General features: G+C 36.4%; 1 protein-coding gene across 5 annotated transcripts in view; it reads right to left on the bottom strand.

The window, feature by feature from the left end:
* Positions 1-23,574, bottom strand: part of Dgkb (diacylglycerol kinase beta) — a 700,455-nt gene that overhangs the window by 256,699 nt on the left and 420,182 nt on the right. For all 5 annotated transcript variants that reach the window (XM_036205893.1, XM_036205892.1, XM_036205894.1 and 2 more), the window contains one exon: positions 18,778-18,842. In XM_036205893.1, the coding sequence (XP_036061786.1) occupies positions 18,778-18,842 (65 nt within the window). The remainder of the gene's footprint in view (positions 1-18,777; positions 18,843-23,574) is intronic.

Raw genomic sequence — 23,574 nt, 5'->3', positions numbered from 1 at the left:
CTTCCTTGTCCAATGCCATGCTCTTTAAAAAAAAAAAAAAAAGATAATAGTCTTTGTTTTACATAGAGACATCATATGGAATTACAATCAGATGTATGTAAAGCCTTAACTTCTGAAGTTTTCAACTCCAACTTCCAACTCCATTTTCACACTATTAAAGTCAGCCAATACGTCAGACATACTTTCCTATGTTTTAGAACAGTGGTTCTTAACATGTTGTGGTTACCAGCAATCATAAAGTTATTTTGTGGCTACTTCATAACTGTAATTTTCTACTGTTAGGATCCATAATGTAAATATCTGATAGAGGCCCCGAAGGGGTCATGACCCACAGGCTGAGCAGCACTGTTTTCAAGGCTCTGTATTCTTTCTTTACAGTGTCAGTTCGTCTCATTCACTGGAGTCAGATGACAGGTCTTTCCTTGTTTGTTATGGTTTGTTCTGTTTTTGAGGCCAGGTTTCATGTGATCCTATTCTGCCTGAAATACCCTACATGGCTTTGAATGGCCTTGAACTCCCGATTTTCCTGGCTCTGACTCCTGAGTGCTAGGGTGACGGGTGCCAAACAGTGGTTAACATAGCAAATTCCTACGTAAATAAATAAATACCAGCTTTATCACATATGTTACTCAATTTAACTTAAGCACAGCAGGGACTAAGGACTGCTACTTCACCATTAGAAGTGGTGAAGTGCGGGGAGGAGGGGTCCTAAATCACAAATAATTTTCCCAAATCTTCACAACTGGGAAAAAGAAGAACCAGATTCTCAAAAGGCAGAATTAAAAGCTTATGGTTTCTATGTGACATTATGAAGTGTTTTGAGGTCAAGTCATCTATGAAACCAAATATATTCACATTTTCTAATCATCAGTATCAGTGTGATTAGAATTGCGTGCATTTCTCAGTGCGCATCAGGGCAACATGGCTGCACAAACTGAGCAGTGATGTTGAAACCCACAGAAGAACCTTCGGGGTGAGTTGTATGCTGTTTATGTGCTACAGCACTCAGAAGATTCTGAATGAAATTCAAATGCATTTCACTGGTGTGGAATCATGAACATTTGTCAAAATTGTTTTGTACAAAACTCCCTAGCTCTTCACAGCTGTATAAATGCTCCCGCAAAGAAATGAGCATAGAGTGAATAAAAACAGATGTGGCATTTTGAGTATTATCAACAAAATCTCTTCTGTTTTCATCCTGCCAGTGTCGTCTTACCATAACTCATTTATGTCATAATTCTGTGCATAAAAATGCAGGGAAACTGCCTGACATTGGTATGCCCACAATGGCCTTCAGTATAGTGTTTTGGTTACTTATATTTCTCTGGAGATCACCTTTGCACAGGAACTCATTTTCTATGTTTTCTAACTAAAGCCCCAACCTTTCATGCAGTGCACTCCAAGCTGCACCAAACATTCTCCACTCTATTAAAAGTAATTGAGTTGGAACATTTAAAGGGATCTGAAATGAATGTGCACTGAACAGTCTCCATTTTGGTTCAGGAAATAGATTTAGGGAATTTTTTAATACCCTGTGAATTTTAAGGAGAGGAAATTACCTTTGGTTATTTAAAGAGGGAAGATTGGGCTCAGATCCTTAAGCCAATGTGCTGTCATCGAGCCCACGCTGGCTAACGAGGTCTGCCTCTTGAAAGCCACTGGTGGTTTTACTTTATAGTTGTGTTTTCACAGCTCACATTAAAGTACCATACACTGGGTGTTCTAACGCAACTCTGTATGCGTGCTGATCTTGAAAAGTTAACCGTTTCTTTCTTTGTTTCTCCAACTGTTAGCCTTCCAAAGAGAGCCATGCCAGTCTTCGATTAACTCAATGTAATGGCTCCACCACTTTAAGAGTTCACACAGAAATGTATTTTACAGCTTTTAATTGTTTCAAATTTCTATGAGGGTGGAATAGATTTTTAACAGGCATCTCCATAAGTGACATGATTATTTTATTCTAATCTGAAAACCCAATTATCACCTTGTTGCGGAAGACAGAGAACAGCTTTAGAAGCAAACTGATATATCCTATCAGTGGGACAGTTTGTCACTTTTGAAATAATAGTCATCTTTGCAAATAAAATTGTTATAAGCCTCATTGGATGAAAAAAAGAAATGGAACCCCCTCATGCTGTTACACAGTAGAATTAACTTCCTACAGGTTATTAAACTGTTTTCTGCAAGTTCACCGTGTTGGATCATAAAGTACAAGTGATAGCATTGACAATATACAAGATAAAATACAAATGTGCTTCACAGCAGCTTTTAAAGGTCAGCAGTTTTCACATGCAGCATGGATACATCCCGTGTGTAACTGTGAAAAGGCATGCTTCATGTAACAGTAAGAAGAGATCACAGCACACTGATAAACAGTGGGGAAAGGACCCACATTGTCAAAAACAAAAAAAAAAATGGTAGTTTTGAATACCTCAAATGAACAGTAGTCAATAGTTTCTGATTGCTAGTAGCTTGCTTGTGTGTTTAAATCTTTTGCTTACTTTCATAATGGACATACAAGAACTGTAATAATAAGCATAATATTTAAAACATTTACTAAAAACATGTTAAAATAAAAGATAGCTTTGCTTACATTGTTGAAATCTATAAAATATTATTTTGCAAGATCATCACGTACTTCTAAAATCAGAATTATGTTGGATGTCTACAAACAAAATTAGCTGTGTAGTGTGTCACAGGAATGCTATGATAAATTTAATTTCTCCATGTATTTACTTGCAAAAAAAAAAATGAGGAACATTTTTAAGAATACCCTTTATTCACATTAGAGAATAATACCAGACATTTTGGCTTTTCTTAGTAATATATCAACCGTGAGACTTTCAGTTTGACCACAGCAAAGCCCCTTCCACATAGGGTTAAGGCTGGACTTGTTCATCCAGTGTGATCCAAGCTCTTTAATTAGTCAGTGGGATGAGGGGCACTGATGTCCTTTGACCCGATGCACACTGCTGAGACTTCGATATTTTCTAACAGCGCACTGGCTGCCATTCAAACACAACTTAGATCACGCTTCGTTAGAAGAGATGCATACTTCCATACGAGAAGGACTACTGATGTAAATAATCTAAAGCCTGGCAAGGCAACAACCAACAATGACTTTGGCAGTGAGCATGTACAGGGACTCATCCAATGTTCTCCAGAAGGCTGAGCTGCGGCAAGGCTGAGTGCTCTCGCGCCCTCTGCTGGCTGGATTCTAAAACTTCTTCAACGATTTCAAAATTCATTTAGACTTAAAGTGATTTCCTTCCTTCCTTCCTTCCTTCCTTCCTTCCTTCCTTCCTTCCTTCCTTCCTTCCTTCCTTCCTTCCTTCCTTCCTTCCTTCCTTCCTTCCTTCCTTCCTTCCTTCCTTCCTTCCTTCCTTCCTTCCTTCCTTCCTTCCTTCCTTCCTTCCTCCCCCTTCCCCCCTTCCCCCCTTCCCCCCTTCCTCCCTCCCTCCCTTCCATTTCCTCCCTCTATCTCTCCACATATTGGGAACTTATTTTTATATATTTTAAATTGAATTCCAAAATTTATGAACGAATACACCTGGGAGATCACAGTAAAATTACATTTCTACATTACTTATATAAAAATAACAGAAAAAATTGACGAATTTGTATTCTTTAATAAGAAATTCTGTTAAATAAATTAGAACAAAATAATTCAAATATATTGTTTTTGATATATCAATTAAAATGAACAATCAAAAGTGTGCTTAATAATTTTCCTCAAAAACTATGAAATTTGGCAATGATTTTAAGTTAATATCTCAAATAGAATACATTTATTCTATTTTAAATAATCAAATTCAGTTGAGCAAGCTAGACCACACTACCTGGAATCATTCTAAGTTTGCAGATGATGGAAAGAAAGTGACCCCTTATGGCAGCAGCTGCAGCAGGTAGTTCATCTATTGAGTGCAGTACACCCTGCCCTCCATGGCATTGGCCCAGATGGTGCGTCAATGTCTCATAGCCAACAGATATGGAATTGGATGCATCGTGGCCATCTTCACCCCAGTGGAACCTTTCCTATGTGGTTTCCTGTTAGGTTTAGAACTACTGGTTGGAGTTGCTTCCATCCACCCTTCATGGATACATTTCCATTTCCATTCTCTCACTTTCCACATCCATACTCTCATCAGTTTCTAAGTAAGGCAATAATCTTCACTTTCTGCTGCACAAATATATTTCCTTAGTCTTACTGCATTAAATTTGCTGTTTCATATTATTATGAAGGCATATACACACATACATCCATATATCCATACATATGTATACATACACACACATATACATATATATATATATATATATATATTTGCTATTTCATATTATTACAAAGGCATATACACACATACACACATACATACATATGTATACACACACACATATATATATATTTGTTGTTTCATATTATTACGAAGGCATATACACACATACATACATACATATGTACACACACACACACACACACACACACACACACACACACACATATATTGTCAGTTGGAGCTTGAACTTTTATGTAGTTGAGGATGACCCTGATCTTATGATCCCCCTGCCTCCAACACCCAAGTTCAGAGATTCCAGATCTGGGCCATCACACCTAGCTTTATGTGGATAAAGATCATATTCATGGCTTTATGCTTTCTCACCAGACTCTCTACCAAATGAGCAACACTCCAAGTTCTTCCCAGAAGGCAAAGCTAGAAGGCAGATCCTCCTAAGAAATTGGAACATGACACTCACAGCAAATTTTATTTGTTGCTTTCCAGACATTTGACCCATCAAGAAAATGCTTTCTTTCAATTTTAGGACTAATTCCCATCAACACAAAGAAGTATGAGGGTTGCTTGGGTTAGATCCTCTATTTAATATGCATATTGTTCATGTAAAATCCAGAGAAGAAAATGCAGCTTGAAAATGCTATACATGTAAATTCTTTTCAAAGAACAATTTCTGTAGGGGAATCCCCCTTTTTTTCCCAAAGAAAAACAGCTACTCAAAGTTAATATTTTAGAATTCATTTTGTTCAGACAGCAAATGATGCTGTACATGCCCATGAAACCGCATAGTCTCCAAAAGAAAGGTATTAGTAATTAATGCTTACGTGGAGCCAGAAGCTGCCGAGAGCAGCTAATTAGTTCCAATTAACCATGGCAGGGGATTATTTTCTAGGTAAGATTACCTTATAATGAGGTGATTAACCTCTTTGGAAATAGTTCAAGATAGACTTATTTTATATTTAATATGACCTATAAAGAAACATTACAAGAAGGGTCTTCAAATTATTCCCTGGGATAATTTCTACGAAGTACCAATTGATCTTATTCCTAAAAAGCTACAAGACACTTACATTATGTTATTGACACAGTGAGTCCTTATGCATCTAGACACTAGAAATTATGTAAGCTTTATGTCAAATCAACTTACTGAGATGGCACTAAGATTACATACTTTAAGAAAATAAAAAAATGAACTCTAATCAATTATAAGTGCCAGCTCTACTACCCATGAACAAGAGAAGAAAACATTATTGGGTCAACAACAATAAGGGAAGTATGCTCACTTCCCAAAGCTGATTGTTCATGGTGTACTAATTCAGAGAATCTCTTCCATGCCCAGAACACAATTTGGTCTTGCTAGATTTAGACTTATGCTAACCAACAGGGGAGGTCAGAACAGGACAGAGTTCTGTGACTTCAGTACAACAAATACTTGGTAAACTAGGGTAAGGGTCACAGCCACAGAAAAGAGATTTAACTGCTGCTTAAATTAGTCTTATGTTTTTGTTTTTAATTTACTACAGACTAGTTTATATTTAATGACTAAATTTATATTTACAGCCTATTATTTCACATACATTTTACATATGTTTGCTGTCAGACTGCTAGGAACAAGTTGTATTTAATTTGCCATTTCATTTGATAAATATTTTTCAAAAATTTCCTCTTAGTTATAGAATCTACTAAGTAGATTTGTTTTCGAAAACTGCTATTAGTAGTTAAGCATCTTCCTTATTAGAAAATATTTAGATAATTCTTGTGGATTTTAGGAGGACATCTCCTAATTACCTGTTTCTGTTTTTTAAATCTTGTTTCCATGTTTTCTTAGGAAGTGTATACATAAAATTTTTGAATAGACCATATGCAAATAATGTAAAATCAAATTTAAAGCTTAAGAATAGAACAAGAAAATCAAGGAAAATATTTAAAATATTTGCATAGAAACTATACAAATGTAATCTAAGTATCTTGTAAATAGAAACCAGATATTTTTTTTTTATAAACCACCCTTACTTGAATGTAATATTCCTTAGTTCTCCATGGGTACCTTAACTTCCCCACATCTCTTCCTCTGTGCCTTGCCAATGGAGAGTTGCCTGCGCTTCCTTTCATTCCTGGAATCCCTGACCAATTTCTCTCCCTAACTTTAAGTTCACGTTTTCATTTGCTTAGGGATCCTAAAGACTCACCATCTCATTGGATGGCAATTATTAAAATAGCATGTATTAATCTGGAAAATAAATAATCATCCAGATCAACAGCAATAGATGATGTAAACCCTGGACATTCACTCATCTTTTTCTTGGTTTACTTTGATGACAGAAAAAAGGAGTGGACGGGGAGAAGAAGAGTGAGAAAATGGCAAGAACAACAGAGGGAAAATGACTAAATCTCATCCTTATTCTTCCCCCAGGTCTTACAGATTCTATTCGAAGCAGCTACTTCACAAACAAGCTTTTCAGTGTCTAGGACAGGGAAGTTTGGGTTCAGGTAATGACATCAGGAAGTAATAAGGACTGCAGGGGAAGCAGAACCTGTGATCCACTGTGTGCAGGGCTCTATTGATTGATCTACTCACATTTGTATTCTTTCAATTCAAACAAAACCTCTGTAGTCTCAATATACAACCTAGGAAGAGAACAGCATGGTTTATAAGTTATCCCAAGACTATTACATTAGAAATAAAAAAGTTATGAAAATTTTTATGTAAGTATGATGATGTAAAAGTAGAATCTCAAGAAATATGTACATGGGAAAATACACATCCATGCATCATGATGTGCATCTATGACTATATAAATTTATCTTCTATGTATCTACTCATGTATCCATTGCTGATTGCAAGCAAGATGTGATACATCTAGAAAAGTTGATTTAATAATAATGCTTTTCAGAGACATGTTCAATAAATTTTCTATGGAGTATGAAATTAAGTACTCATGCAAAGTCATATGGAAAATGAGTATATGTTTTCTTAAAGAACAGAAGTGGGCACTAGTAGGCAGAAAACGTAGACACAAAATACCTTATCAAACACATCAGAAACAGATTTCATTCTGTCTTCACTTATATTATTTGACTGTAGTGCATACACAGTAATTTAAAAAGCAATTCTACATATACAAATATAAAATCATGATATAAATAAAAAACTTGAATACTTGTTTGGTGTTTCAAAATTCAATTCATCAGATTCAGAGGAATAACTTCTCAATGGTGCTTTATAGTATAGAATTACCTGATTGTGATGCATCAGTTTGACATTACTAAAACTTTTTAGTCTCAGTGGCAGGGATCAAATGTACACAGTGCTAGTGGTGTACATGCTAGGCAAGCACAATATAAGACCGAGTCACTCCGTAACTCACTAAAGCATTTCATTGTGTTAAACTCCACATTTCATTAGAAAGTCTCAACTAGATATATATTTTTTAATGTTTAGATAAGAAACAATGCATTCAAGGCTTTTGATCTGGATCCTCTGCACATGTATTGCCATTGTATGGCTTGGTCCTCTTCTGAGACTTCTGGCTCAGGGAGCTGGGGATGTCTCAGACTCTGTTGCCTGCTCTTTGGACCCCTTCCTCCTATGGGATTGCCTTGTCCAGCCTTAATAGAAGAGGAGGTGCCTAGTCTTGCTGCAACATGATATGACATGGCTGGCTGATATACAAGGTAGGACTGCACTCTTCTAAAGGGAAGGGAGAGGGAGTGGGGGGGCAATTACAGGGAGGGACTGAGAGGAGACAAGGAAGGTGAAGTGTGATGAGGCTAGGAAAAATTAATTGACTAGTTAATGAAATAGACATAATAACCCTCTGTTTTATTATTTTTCTTTCTACTTTTACTATTACAGCAAAGAAGAAAGCTTAAAAATGGATAGATTTTGCTTCTCTCTTATCTTGTACATTATACTTTCCCATATTTAATGGAATATAGAATATACAGAATAACATCCTTTCTCAGTTAAGACCAGATAGGCACTATCCACACAGTTCAACGTTTGTGTGGCTGTTGGCATTCTAAAAATCAATAAGTATGATTTATGAGCTATTTATTTTGACTAATAAAATATTGGTTCAATAATATATCTTTCCAGATGGATAGCATTTATTTAGAGTTGAATTTTGCTGGATTTAAGAAACAAATGAATATCACATTATTCAATTTACAAAATGAAAATACATACATACATACATAGATGTATATTCATAACATATAGGAAGTGATACTTTGTACCTTGATACAGTACCAGATAAGCATTAATATGTAGCTGATCATTACACATTGCTAGCCAATTGAGTGGAAAATAAGAAGGACAAACTAATATATAAATATGTAGTAGTTCCTTCCCTCGACGCTGTGAAATTCCTGGCAAGATGCAAATAAAGAAAGAGTTTATTTAGTTTATACTACAAGGGAATCCAGTCTTCAAAGGCAGGGAAGGCCTATAAACAAGAAGGTAACAGAACTGGTCACTCCGAGGCAGGAAGCAGAAAGTCATGAAAGCTGGTGCTCAGCGGGCTTTCCCCTTTTCTGCAATCTGGCACCCTTACCTGTGGCATCAACCTCCCAAGTTTAGTCTTCCTACTTCACTTACATAATGTAGAGATCCCTCATAGACATGCCCATAGATCTGTCTCTAGATTGATTACAGTTCTCATCAAATTGATGGTCAATATAAACTATCACAGGTTCATCACTTGTCAACTTTATACCTCCCTGTATGACCTTCAAGCTGTAAGTATCCACCCACAGGCTCACGGTTATCTTGTAATGCAAACTGCATCCATCCAACTTCGAATATCCATAGCCTTTAACAATCACAACACTCTTCAAAATGGAAACATAGAGTCTCATGTGAGACTCACACAATCTCTACACTGAGCTCTTGTATAATAAAAAAATAGGTTACATCTTTTCAACATACAGATGCACAAAGTAAATGTTCTCATCCCAAAAGGAAAGAAGAGAAGCATATGAAGAAAAGATCAGAGCAAAGTAAGACTAAAAACTAACTGTGAAGTCAACAAATGCTGGAACTCCCAGTCAGGTACCTGGGACTCATGATAGAATTGTCTGGACTCCAAAGGATTTAAGCAGCCCCACATTGCTGGCTTTGTTGCCTGAAGCACATCCAGCCTATCTCTTGGGGTATATCAGTCTGTAGTTGTAACTCTTCTTGGCACACATTCGATAATCTTTGTCCCCTTGAATGTTCTGCACATCCCAGGTTTCATGGTCATGGCTTTATGCAGCAGTGTCTCAGGCCTTCAATGCAGGGGTGCTAACTCTGGTGTTAGCGCCTCTCTGACTCTAGGATCCTTTCATATTTCAAGCCTGAAAATCCAGTATATGTGTATGATATTAACAAACTCTGCTGCCAGCTTGCAGTGCAGTTCAGCCCCATTGGGACATGTTGAATCAGTCTCTGGGAAATGCTTGTCTGGACAGTGCTCTTGGTTTAGGTTCTCTCCTCTCCTAGAGCTTGCAATATCACACAAGATGAAGGCTTCTAGGGGTTAGGTCTTGTCCTCAGAGCACCTCTCTCACTGTCCCAGTACAGAGCTCCAGCTACCTGCTTGATGGTGCTAAGTTCTTTACAATTACACATGCTTTAAAACGCACCTTTCGGGTAGCATAAACACCTCTCCTTGCCAAGCTGCCCATTTTTGTGTCTTTCCAAGTCTTGTCCTCTCTCACTGTAGATCTGGACGACAGCAGTAGGCGACAACTCAGCCAGAGCCCGAATGCCCTCTTGTCTTGAAACAAATCTTCTTTTCCATCAAACAAATCAGGCCATTACTTTCAGATTCAGGCTCATTCAAGTTCTGAAGACAGAGGCAGAATGCAGCCAGATTCTATGTCACTATTTATACAAAAGAATGTCCATTATGCCCAGTAACAGTCCCGCTTCTCTCTGAGTCACATGAGTCAGACCTTCACTGCCCATTTCCTTCAGTACGCTTGTCTTCTTCATTCCCACCAGACTGGCCTGCAGAGTTCTGTTGACAGCGGTTTAGGGCTTCGTTAGCCTGCAGCTGCAATCTCTTCTGTATTCCTCCCTCAAACCAGTCCCAAAGGCTTAGAAACAATATGATCAGGTTTATTATAGCAACAGCTCCATTCCCATTATCCCCTTTCCACAGCATTTCCTTTCTTCATTAATGCAACGGAATATCTGCCAAGAAGCAATTTCAAGGAGGAAGCATTTATTTCAATTTTCAGATCAAGGGAACATGGTCCTTTAAGACACAGGAGGTATGGGGTAAGAAGATGAGGCAGCTGATCACCCTGTGTCTACAGTTTGAAGCAGAGAATGAAGAAAGCTGGTGTCGACTAGCTTTCTTTATTGTGTGTAGTCCAGAAGCCCATCCCTTGGAATGATTCCACTTACATTTATATATGAATCTTTATACCTTCATTAACTCAGTCTAGAAAATCTCTTGCATATATGCTCAAAGATTTGTCCTTAAGGTGACTTTAGAACCTATCAAGTTAAGAAAACTATATCTCCTTAAATAAATCAGAGACCAGATACTTACAAGTTTCAGTGTGGATCTAAAACAATTACACCCTTACAATCACTTATCTTATTGTTTCCTGGATGTTCCCTTTATTTCATGCCAAGAAAGTGGTTTCAGATACAATGCATTAAGAAAGGGAATTAAGTCTATGAACTCAAGTGAAAGAAAACATCTGAAACATAACCAAAACCTTTGGCATACATAATTTCATCCAACTTTGAATTTCCTCTCAGTATTTAGTAGCTTTGCCCCTGGCATTTACATTATTTTCTAAAATTATCAGAGTCACATAATTATCATTTTATTGAAAGCACACTTTAGAGTGGCTAGTGAACAATTATTAATGTTCATTTCTTAAAAACAAGAATTTGAAGTACTCTAAATATAACCAGAAGAGGTGAGCTATCTGTGAAATCATAACAGCTTGAAAATGATTGTAGAAACTAACAGTCAAGTTATATTTATATTTTAAATACCAATATTATGTAACATATGGTTTTAAATTGTATTAACATGTGTACTTCAAACACTATTTTTCCTTGAGTCTAAATCTAAGAAGTCTTTATATACTTTTGGTTTTATTTTAAAGTTTAGAAAGACAGAAGTGTGTTACATTTTAACAGTTAATTTAGATCTATCTAGGAACTTGGAAAGAATAAGATATAAACCTCGCAATGAGACTTTTTTAAGCACCAGAAAATCAGTATCTTTGCAAATTCCTTCAATTCCTATCATAAGAATGTGGAGATCAGAAGTATATATATCTATATCTAGATATAGATATATATGTATATATATTTTGGTAATTAATTTCCTTAAGATAATTTTAGAAATGCAGCATTCTCTACACCATGCATTGTAAGGTGAGCATGGTGGAGTACGGTGTTAATGGCAGATGCCTTGCTGTGGCAGGAGCTCTGAGGATAACCACTGTCACTAACACCACATCACTTCTAAGAACCCATTTGCAAATTCCCGCAAATAGGAAAGTGTAACAGTGACTGAGCCTGCCTCAGCGTTGAAATCCCATAGCTGTCCAGGCAGAGCTAGTTGTTTTCTGTATAATTTGCTTCCTCACAAAAACATCTCAGAAAATGTTTGTATTTTGAATTTTTGTAATAGAACTTAGAGAACTGCCTAAATTCTTGGGACATTAAGTGAAAACTACCCACACAGTTATAGGCTGGAATGTACACACTTAATTGACTTGAAGCTAGAGATGATTTCTGTCCTAAAGCATTTTATTAGTTGTATATTCAGATCTATACACCCAATACTCTCTTCTACATTTTTCAAATTTTTGATCTTTAGAATGAAGAAATATAAGGAAACTGAAATCAATACAATAACAAAAGTTTGAAACTACAGAAAAACAACCAGTCCTCTTAATAGTAGATAGATATATGTTGTAAAAATAAATATTTAAAAACCAAAAATTAGCAAAGAAAATACCAAAGTGCATATTTTGTTCCTCTACCCTGTGACAGGAGCCCCCGCTCCTTGTCCCACATCCCTCTGGACTTATCTAAAAACAGTTTCTTCCACTAGATCATGACTCCCTCAGAGGCAAGAACATGTTTAGAAACTACTGTTGGGTGGCACACAGCCAACAAATCTTCATCCTCTGTTTCTTCCTTATATAGTATCCTTTATAATAAATGATGAGTTATTATAGGCTGGGGAGATGGCTGAGGCAGTAAATGCTTTCCATGAAAATGTGAGAACCTGAGTTCAGATCCCCAGCAATGACGTGAAAGGGAAAAAGACCGGTGGGTGCTGTTGCATTGCCTATAAGTGTGGCTCTGGGGGCAAGGAAGGCAGGCCATCCCCTGAACTGACTGCGCAGCTGTTCGAGCCAATCAGTGATCTCCAGGTTCAGTGAGAAACACTGAAGTTTAAAAAAAAAAAAATAGATAAAAGTAAGGTAGAGAGTGATGGGAGAGAAATGCTGGGAAAAATGAGAGAGCGTCCGTCCATTCCTGGAGGCAGTGCGTAGGCCACACTAAGTCCCCATGGTCCTGTGATCTCTTTTCTTGTCACCCCACATCATTTACGTGTGTGAAACACAGGAGGATACACACCGAATGTATACACTGGTTCCACCAGGAGCGCAGCAGATCAAGATAGTCATGGGAAATGGATTCAGCATTAGTGGGAGGGCAGAGAACGGCACATCCAAAGGAGTCGTGAGTAAGGTCCAGAGTAAGGCTGAACCTGAAGATGCCCAGAATTCCTGCCCACCATCCTTCAGCTCTGCAACACAGCACTTGAGATCTCATGCCTTTGCTACCAGTACTTGGTACTGGTACTCCTTTAATCCCAGTACTAAGAAGGAAGTGAAATGGCTGGGCGGAGAAATGTATATAAGGCATGAGGAGACAGAAACTGGAGCCTTTTTGGCTAGAGGCCTTTAGGCTGAGGCATTTTGGCTGAGAACTCAAGAGACTTTTGAGTCAGAGGATTCGTGGAGTTGGCGAGGTGAGATGTGACAGTGACTTGTTCCTTTGTCTCTCTGATTTTTCAGCATTTACCCCAATATCTGGCTCCGGGCTTATTATCAAAAGATCTATTAGATTTTGTGTTACAATGCCCTCTCTTCATTCCATTCCAAGCCATCTAAAATGCAGAGGCTAAAGCAAGAGCTAAAGACCGATGTTTGTTTGGGACACACAAATCCTATGCATCTCAGTGGAGTAAAACGGAACAGAGGTTGGGAAGAAAGGGAGACAGCACCAAGTGACACATTTCAAGGTTAAGAACTACTTCATAAGAAGCCTTGAAAAGTTGTCCACCAGCTACGGGGAAGATACCCTCCCAGACTGCGAAATTCCATAGGAATAATGGTTTACAGCATCTGTGGAAGAGGAAGAGGTAGATTTCTTTGCCTGGTTCTCTATTTCTTCCTATTTCTTATTTCCCATTAGTGAAATTCTTCTTCTTAACTAGCAACTCCCAGGGAATTCTACTGCAAGCAGTTTTGTTGGAGCACTGCGTCCAACACTGAGCATTGTGGGAGGAGAAGGACATGACCAATGAACTCCAGAGGGAACTGGGTGTGGTATGCACAATGGGCCAAACATAGTTTAGTTTTTTTTTTTTTTTTTTTTTCTCGTTTACCATTAGAGCAAAGAAGTTACAGTGATTAAAATATGTCCCCTTCTCACATTCCTACAAAAAAAAATGTAGTATGATTCTGGATGCTGAGGAAGAATAAGATGAAAACCACAACTTTATGTAGTGCACAAAAATGGTTAAATGATTTGAGACTAAAAATAGACCTTCTCCCCCTTCTCTTCCTCATTTTCCTCATTTTTGTTTTACTTATTTGAACTAGAACCCTCAAACAAAACACCTGGTATCTATTCTGCTCCCTTTCCTATTTGGGGTAAGCAGAAGTCTCCTGGAAGGTGAGAACATTCAGGCAGTGGTTGAATGTCTGTGATGGCTCTTAATGGGTTCTAAACTTGCATTTGGTGTTGAACTCTGTCTCCAAGTTTTCCTGTCTATAACAAAAATTCTACTGAAGCGGAGTTGGTTAGAAACAGGAAGAAATCGGGTGGAGGAGAAAACGTTAAATGAGGACTGGTTCATGGGTCGGGAAATCCTGGCATCCGCTGGAAAATCAGACTAGTGTCTCAGATGGTCAGATCTCATGTACTGTTGACCGTACATACACTACAGATGTGATCAATATCAGATGTGTTTCAAATATACCACCTAAGTACATCAGAAGGGAAGCAAGACCACTACTCTATACATCTGTAGAGTCCTTATCAAGGTCTGCTGTTAGATCAGTCATTTTTTTTCTGTTTCATCTCAGTCTGGAATCAACCACAAATAGGGTCGGTCTGTCAAGGGATCTAGACCTGTTTCAGGGTAGAGGGAGTCTAGCTGTCATATCGCAGAGAGTGGCCAATAACACCGGTATTCTTTGACCTCATCATAAAATGGGGAAACTTATGCAATGATAGATGATAATACATATCCTATTTTTGCTTCAATAAAATTAATCCTTAGAACTTATTTATAAACAAGTTTATTCACACCACAAATTTCCAAAGAAGTTTCCATAAAGTTTTCCATCTGAATGTATCAAGGCATTGAAACATGCAAACAGTATCTAACCACATATTGGGCAATGAAGATGTCATAAATTATTAGCTGTATTTGTAATAGAAAATTAAAAGACATATGAGTAATTTGAGCCTTTGTTATTAAGAAGAATAAAATTATTAATTTTGAATAATTTGTTAATTATTTAATTAATAAAATTAAGAATAATTTTATTCTTCAAAAAGGAATCATTATCCTCTGACACTTGAGAGGGGATCATAAATGTTGACAGTCTTATCTATAGGTTATCAAATTTGATTTGATAATATAAACACTGTGATGTTACTTTACATATTTAATATTTTCTCACACTGTCTCTCTGGTTTTTTACTTCCTGAATATATCTGTTAATGTCTTATATCATGCTGTCCCCCATTCTGATCTATTTCAAAGCCTTTAATGGGATTTTTACTGCATGGAGCCCTAAAGGAAATGCAGTACATCTACATCTTCCAAGGAGGCCTCTTTGGGCCAATCCCTCTTTTAATAAATCATTATAAACTCATGAATGCTCCCTGGACTGACATGTAGGAAAATGTATTCTATCTTATAAAGTAGTTTTACATACAGTAACAGCTAGTTTTGTTTTCAGAATATGCAAGGTGCATTATCAAATGACAATTTGTGAATTTAGTTTCACTTTATTTTCTTTATTGTTTTAAAGTTAGCACACAAGGAATAGGTTTCATAATGATATCTTCATATATATATATATATATATATGCCATTTTACCTTGTTTCTGTTTATCTATCTGTCCTAGATGCATATACATACACATTTAAATTCAGAATCTTCTTTATATGAGAAAATAAAAACATGATATTTGTCTTTCTGACTTTGACCTACTTTGCTTAACACAAGGATCTCTAGTTATATCTACTTTCCTGAAAACATCATGAGTTTCCTTATGTCTGAATAGACATCTATCATACATATGCATCCTCTAGTCTTTATCCACATACGTCATGATAGGCATCCAGGCTGATTTCATTTTTTAGCCACTGTGAACAACTCAGCAATAAACAGAGATGTATAAGTGTGTCCATGGTATGTTAACACAGAAGTTTTCTGGTATAGTTCAAAATTGGTACATCTGAGTCATATGGCAATTGTAATTTTAGATTTGTGAAGGAAATTCATATCAATTTCCATAGTAGTTGCTCTAGTTTATACTCTCATAAGCAGTGAATAATAGTTTGTCTTTCCCTACATCTTTCCCAGAATCTCTTATCCTCTGTTTATTCAGTGATAGCCATTTTTTACCTGAGGACAGAGTGAGAGATATGAGCTAGCATCATTGTTCTTTGGGAGAAAGTCCAGTCTTGTCAGCAGCTCTTATTAGAGACTTCTTTTTCCAATGAACGTTTTTGTTCCTTTCATCAAAAATTAGGAGACTATGTTGTTTTACCATTTTTATATTTAATTTTCTGTTTTATTTTTATTTTATTTATTTATTTATTTAACATCCTTGCCACATTTCCCACCTTTCTTCCATCCCCTTCTAATCCACTCCTCCTCTGTTTCTGTTAATAAAGGGCCAGGCCTTCCCTGGGTATCAACACAGTGTGGCAGACCAAGTTTTGCAGTAAGATTAAGCACCTCCCCTATACTAAGGCCAGGCAAGGCAATCAATATAGGACTAGGTCCCTAATGCTTTATGAGTCCCAAGAGCCACCTAAAGCGTTAGGGACAGCCCCTCTCCCCATTGTTAGGACTCCCACAAGCAGATTAAGCTACACAACTGTCACATATATGTAGAGGTCAGTCACATGCAGGCTCCCAGGTTGTTGGTTCAGACTCTCAGAGCTCCTATTTTTCTCTTATATTTGTTTGCTTCTTTCCTTTGGGCTTGTTCTCTCTTCTTTGTTTGTGAATATGCCTTTTTGCACTGGTTTGATAACTATGCCTCTATAGTATAGTTTGAGATCAGATAGTGTGGTACCTATGCATTGTTGTTTCTTCTCAGGATTGTTGTGGCAGGTTAAGATTTTCTATGCTGCAATATGAATTTTAGGATTCCTTCTCATGGTTATGTAGAAACAGTCTTGGAATTTTGATGGAGACTGCACTTAATCTGTCTATCATTTTTGGTAGTATAGATACTTTTAAAGTATTGATTTTTTTCCTGCTCCACAGATGTGGGAGGACTTTTCACCATCTAGTGGTTTCTCATTTTCTCTCTCCAGTGTCTAGAAGACATTTAAATCATCAGTTAATGTTTTTCCTGGGTATTTATTGACTTATTTTGAAGCCACCATAAATGTTATTCTCCCCTTTGATTTCTTGTTATCAGTATATAAAGAGCTGTAGATTTCTGTATGTTGGTTTTGTATTCTGCTGTTTTATTAGATCTAAGTTTTCTGACAGAGTCGTTTAGGTATTTTAAGTATAAGAAACTTTAAACACATATTCAAAATTTAAAAAAAATAGAAGAAATGAATAAATTCCCAGACACATATAACTTCCCAAAATGAAACCAAAGAGATATAAATACTTGAAGAGATCCATAATAAGCAATAAGATTGAGGCAGTAATAAAAGCTTCTCGGAAAGAACCCCCAAGGCCATATGGATGCCCTGCAGAATTCCTCTAAAAGTTCAAGAAGTTCTCATACCAATACTCTTCAAACTGCTCCTCCTAATGTGGAAGGAGCACTACCAACTCATTTACAAAGCTAGTATTTCCTTATCACCCAAACTAGAGAAGCATGCAAGTATCACTATCAAAGAAAACAGTAGATGATTTTACAGCTTTCTGATCTTAGAGAGTAGAAACAACATGTAATAAGCTCACAATTTATTATTTGTAGTCTAGAAAACAACTCAAGGCAATAGAGGTATTAAAAGTGTTTGTTTTGCAGAAATATTTAAATGAATCTATTAAAAATTAGAGAGGATATGACTAACCATGAGACAGTTTTTATTAAGATAATTCAATAAATTGGACCTTCCACTCTACAGTGTAGAAAAACTTAACTTTAGACATATATTTTTATAGCATTAATTTTTATAAATTTATTTACATGTAAGAAAAGTATGTCAAGTACAAGTATATGGAGGAATTAGCATAGCCACACATATCTACTAAACTCTATGCAGTATTCATGGCCAAGTATCAGCTTAGCCAATACAGAGAACAAAGTCCTTGGCTTTGAATAGCAATATGTAAAATCATATAATGTCTACATAGATATACAGATTATGTTCTTCTCATACTATGAAATACCAGGTGGAGATGAAGATAACAAGAGCAGAAAGTGATTTACCATTTTCCCCTATGTTTTTAGGGTAGAGGTCATATTTCCCCCTAAGAATAAAAGCTAAGGTGCCACACTTTTCCTGTTTCCCTGGGTAAGGTCACTGTTTACATTTTCCTATTGCTATTATTGGAAAGGCAATATTTTTTTCTGGAATTTACTTGAAGCTAATGTGGGATGGTGGTTCAAAGGGTAGCCTGAGATACCTGTGTAAATAACATCACTCAAAGTTATCAAATCAGAATTCCTTGTTTTCCTGTGGATGAAGGATGATCACTTCACATACTGACCCATGCAATGGCTTGTATTATGTGTTACTAACTTTCACTTCCAACATATGCTTGAAATACTTACTTTAAAGCACATGAAAATGGAAATAGACATGGTGCCCACTGCATTCTGCATTATAACACCATTTAAACCAAAGAAGAATAACACATTTATTTATACCTTCATCTTAATGTGAACACCTAAACTGAACTTCATTCAGCTCTTACATATAAAGGGTGTATACTATATACTGATCTTCTATAATGACACAGTCACCAATAGCAATCATAATTAAAAATCCATCAACTGTTGCCTTACCGGCTGTTGAATTTCTCTGGGTGCTTTTCTCTCATGATATGGAATCTGTGTGCAATGGAAGCATCCTAAAAGAAGAAATGGGGGGAAGAACAGTTGTGATTTTATTGTTTTGTAGAAACACAAATTCATAAACGTGACTTTTCCATCAATTCTGTTTTTACAATGCTATTGACAAGAAGATATTCTAAAATTAGTGGTAGATGTACAATCTATGTGAAGTCCAAGAAAGGATGACTATAAAAACATGTCAAAACTATCATTTGTTGTATTTATATAAGAAATTGATTTCTATTTAATTTATAAGCCTTTTAATTCCTAGTTTTGGTTCTATGCTTAGATTCTTCTTAAAGTAGCACATGTTTTCATGAGATCAAAGAGTAGTTTAAAGCATTTCTAACTAAGAGGGGAAATGGGAAATGGACTTCAGTGAGAAAATGATGAAGTAGAAAAGTCCCTGCTCCCGTGAGATAAACTGTGGGCAAAGAGACAGTGAGAAGCTGGCGACCCAATAATGCAGTGTACTCTCTGGTTTCAGAGTTTGCTCAGCATGCCCCAATGTGTAATTAATAACTGTTCATAACACACACAGCCTTCTGACCCACCTTCTGTAACAGAGAAAACCAACAAAGAGAAGGTCACAGAAAAATGTTGACAACTATAACTCATCTCTCAGATGCTACATACAGCAGTTCTGAACCCTAATAAGAGCCACTGTTTTTTGGCATCCCAGTCAGAGTTTCTCTTTAATTCAAGAGTCACAAAGGATGTGTGAGTTTGGAAGAGGGCTGTGACACAAGCTTTCAGAATCAGACTATTTAAGTCAATATTAAGCAGTTAGTTATATTATGTCAAGTAAGGAGATATTTTCCCATTCTCCAGCTAGCCGTAATTAATCACTCAAATGAGAAACTAATATATTTACCAATTATCTTAACAGAAAGGAGCTTTTGTGATTGAATTCTTCACAGTGCTTCAGAGTGAAGACAAAAGGAAAATAAAACTAACACAAAAGAAATAAAGAAGTTGTGTATGTGAGAGAGTCTTGAAAACACTAATCAAGGATGAAAAATCTAGTGAATGAACTGAAAAGGCTCATGTGTTTGCTCATGCATGACAAAGCACAAGGCCCAACAAGAGGGACCAGGGCTGCAGATGGCAGAGAAACTCTCTCTGACAGACAGAGCAAGCTGCAGCTATTTACGTACAGTTTACACTCTAGCAACTGTCAAGTAATTGAGTTATTTTGCAAGTAAAAGGGTACAAATAGATGAGCATAGAAACAGCATTTGCAATAAAAATTACTCAGAACATTCTCCATAGATTGATTTTTAACATGTAATTTTGAAACAAAAATGAAACATGGACAACAAGTTCAAGTTTTTGGTCTAAAAGTTTGCATATTATGTAGCAAGTTTCATAAATACTCACTAATAAGTCTTAGTAACATTTTAGGTCATGCATTTATCTTACAGTGTCACAAAGTTATATGGAAATTTAAACTGGGCTATCTGTGGTATATATGCCCTTTGATCAATAATTGTTTTTAAAGAGCATTTGTCCTAACTTTATTCCTCCTTGAATGCAAAATGACCTTGGAGCACCAACCAATTGCATAAATCCTTGAAACAATTACACAAAAGCAAAATAATTGGCATCAAGGAATAAGAGAGTGAATGGCCAACACTTCTGGCCCATTGGAAGAATGTCATTGAATTTATTTTCACTTGGGTTATTTGTTTTTTCCAGTTGCAAATCATGTAGGGTGATTTTCTTTCAAGTATGTACTTTTGCAATAAAAACCTTGTCTTTGAAAAGCAATTTAATCTTGGTAGAGAAAGAGAAATAAGAAGAGAAGGACACCAAAGGATACTTAGACAGGAATGTATTTGAGTAAACGCCTAGGGTAGAACATTATCATGCCCACTAGCCAAAGATAAACTTAGCATTATCTCTATCTCCAAGATACTCAGGCAATTGACCACTTAGTAAAAGGAGAGAGAAATAAAAAGTAGTGAGGAACACTGGCAGGCCTTTTTCCTCTGAATGGATTCCACCACAAAGAGAACTGGCCTTGTTGAGTGCAGGATTGATACTGGACAATGACAGCAGGTGCTCATTTGGATGAGAATTCAGCCCAAACTTGCTAGACTCTGTCCCTCTGGCTCTACCCCAAGGGGCCTGAAGGAGTACTGCCAGCTGCTGCCAACTTCCTCAGCAGCCATTGTTTGATAGATACTTAGGACTCTCTAATGAGAGATCACATATGAAAATGCAAATGTGGCATTTTAATTTTACTCTTTCTGCCTCTGTGTGACACAGTTCTGAAGGAGCAAAATCCAAACCAGCTTCACTTCAACTTCCTCACATAGATAACCTGAATTCAGATCAGGTTTTGAGTTCCAGGCCATGTGCCTTCCAACAAACTGGTTTTGCATCTAGACTCAGGGCTTCCTTATGTTTGAAGAAAATATATCCACTTTATTGTAATGGTGATTAAATAAAGTGATTGCATGGAGCAAATTTTATTTAGTCAGGATGCTCATGTGGTTCATGAGCATGCTAGAATGTCCTTAAAAGTAAATTGGATGCTAAAACATGCTTATAATGTTGCATAATTTTCAAATATGTATTTCCTGGCTTTTAAATTGATTTTATTATTTCCTTCACTTATAAAAAGTTTTATTTTAAGTTAATTAAATTTAAAAAGTAAAATTAAATATATCAACTCTATTATAGCAAAATAAATTTACATTTCACAGTTTTATTTCAACAGTAGTTTCAGTGTGATTTTTGGATAGATGTAGTTACACATATCTAAGTGCATATTAAATGAAAGAATTTTTGTATATGATTCTATGAATCAGCTTCTAGCCATGTCTGTTTTAGCTATTCCTCCCTTGATGCCCTTCTACAGTGTTATTTCTGTTTATATATTGTTACAGTAAAAGTACCATAACTTATAGAAGACTGTGTAAAGTACAATGGCAAAACTACTATTAGCATTTCATTACTTTTAATTTTGTAATTTTCCACAATTTGCACCAGTTCAGTGAAATTGGTCACAGCCATGTGATTCTCTGTGACCATGTTATAGAACAAAGTAGCACTTCTATGTGAAATAAGAATTATTTGTAACCTAGAGCCTTACTTACTCCATCCTCTCCCTACATCATTTCCATTCTGACAAGTCCTTTGGGAAAGGGATTGCTATAAAGTGAAAAGGAAGAGTTTTAGTATGGCTCCACTGGAAGTGCAGATACACTTGAATCTGAGTGGTTGCATTACTGAAATAGTGAAAAGTTCACTTTTTAAGGATGGATATGGAAAATCATATAAAGTATACAAAATACTGGAGTATGTAAACTGAGGCTTATTGCTACTCATAAGTCCATAGGTAAAATACTAGGGTTTGGTTACCACATCTAGCAGAGAAGTTATACAGAGTTTATGACCATGAGAGGAAAAATCATCCATTCCAAGGCAACTTTTCATAGAGATAGCCAAGCATATAAATACACTGATTTTTAACTTCCCTTTTTTATATGTCTTACTGTGGGACTTGGTTGGTCAATTTAATTAGAAACAAGGGAGCATAGAAACTATGACGTCATCTGTGGAAGTTTGAGTGAGAATGGCCCCTATAGGCTCGTGTTCTTGAATATTGGTGTCCATTTGTAGAACTGTCCGGTAATGATTAGAGAGTACGGCCTTGTTGGAGGACATGTGTCAGCAGAGGCAGGTTTTGAGGTTTTAAATACCCATTCCTTTTAGAGGTCTTGCGGTTTCCTTCTGCCTTGTGGGAGGTTGTGTGCCAAGCTACTTATCCAGCTCCACACAGGTTGCCATGCTCCCTGCTTTTATGACCATGGGCTCACCCTCTAAAATTAATCCTGTAGTAAACTCCTTTTTTTCTATAAGTTGCCTTATTCATGATGTCTTATCACAGAAATTGAAAAATGACTAAGATATCATCTAGACAGGTCATTTTCATAGGCAGTCAGTAAGGTGGAAAATGGAGGAGAGATACAGAGGTGGACAGATAAAACCTGGAGCAAAGGACCTATGGCTCAATCCCTGTAGCAGAATAGAAAATCTTTGTATGTGTAGATAAGCATTAGTATAAATTCATGGGAAAGAACTGACACTATTATTAAGATAGTGAAAGAATTAGTAAGTAAACTATGTACATTAAATGTTTAGTATATACAAAAACTTTAAATGAATGAAATAAAAAAGCTATTGCATGGCATCTGAAAACATTCTTCATTGAAAAAAAGAAAATAAAAAAATGAATTAATATATCAGAAGTCATCAACTGATTACTTTGAGTTCCAACTACAAAATAGAACACCCATACCTAAAAACATGGGCTAGCATGGGAATATCTATATTATATTTCAAATAATCTCATTACAATCCCTCTGATTTATATATATCACACAGAAGAGCTCTGGAAACCGGGACGCCTGAGTTAGGATCTTGGAAAATCACGCTTGTCCTTAGCAAAGCTGGAGACGCCTGCCAAGAAGAGCCCACAAATGCTACGTCTCACTGTTACTCCGTCTTGCACAAAACACATGATATTAGAACTGCCAGAAACTTCTGGAACAATTTCTTCAATAATTAGCCTAAAGTTTTGAATTAAACTGTAGAAGAAATAATAATTTATTGACATATTAAACTATAGTTATATGACCTAAATGTTCAAAATGCTTTGCCATATACAAATTTTCTTTTACTTTTGTGAATTCCTAACTTGTTTCTATTGAATGAATGAACTTAAATTTCTTCCAGAAT

This window comes from Onychomys torridus, chromosome 14, assembly GCF_903995425.1.
Source record: "Onychomys torridus chromosome 14, mOncTor1.1, whole genome shotgun sequence".
Classification (NCBI taxonomy): Eukaryota; Metazoa; Chordata; class Mammalia; order Rodentia; family Cricetidae; genus Onychomys; species Onychomys torridus.
The sequence above is the reverse complement of the archived record's forward strand: the minus strand, read 5'-3'. Positions and strand labels throughout refer to the sequence as shown.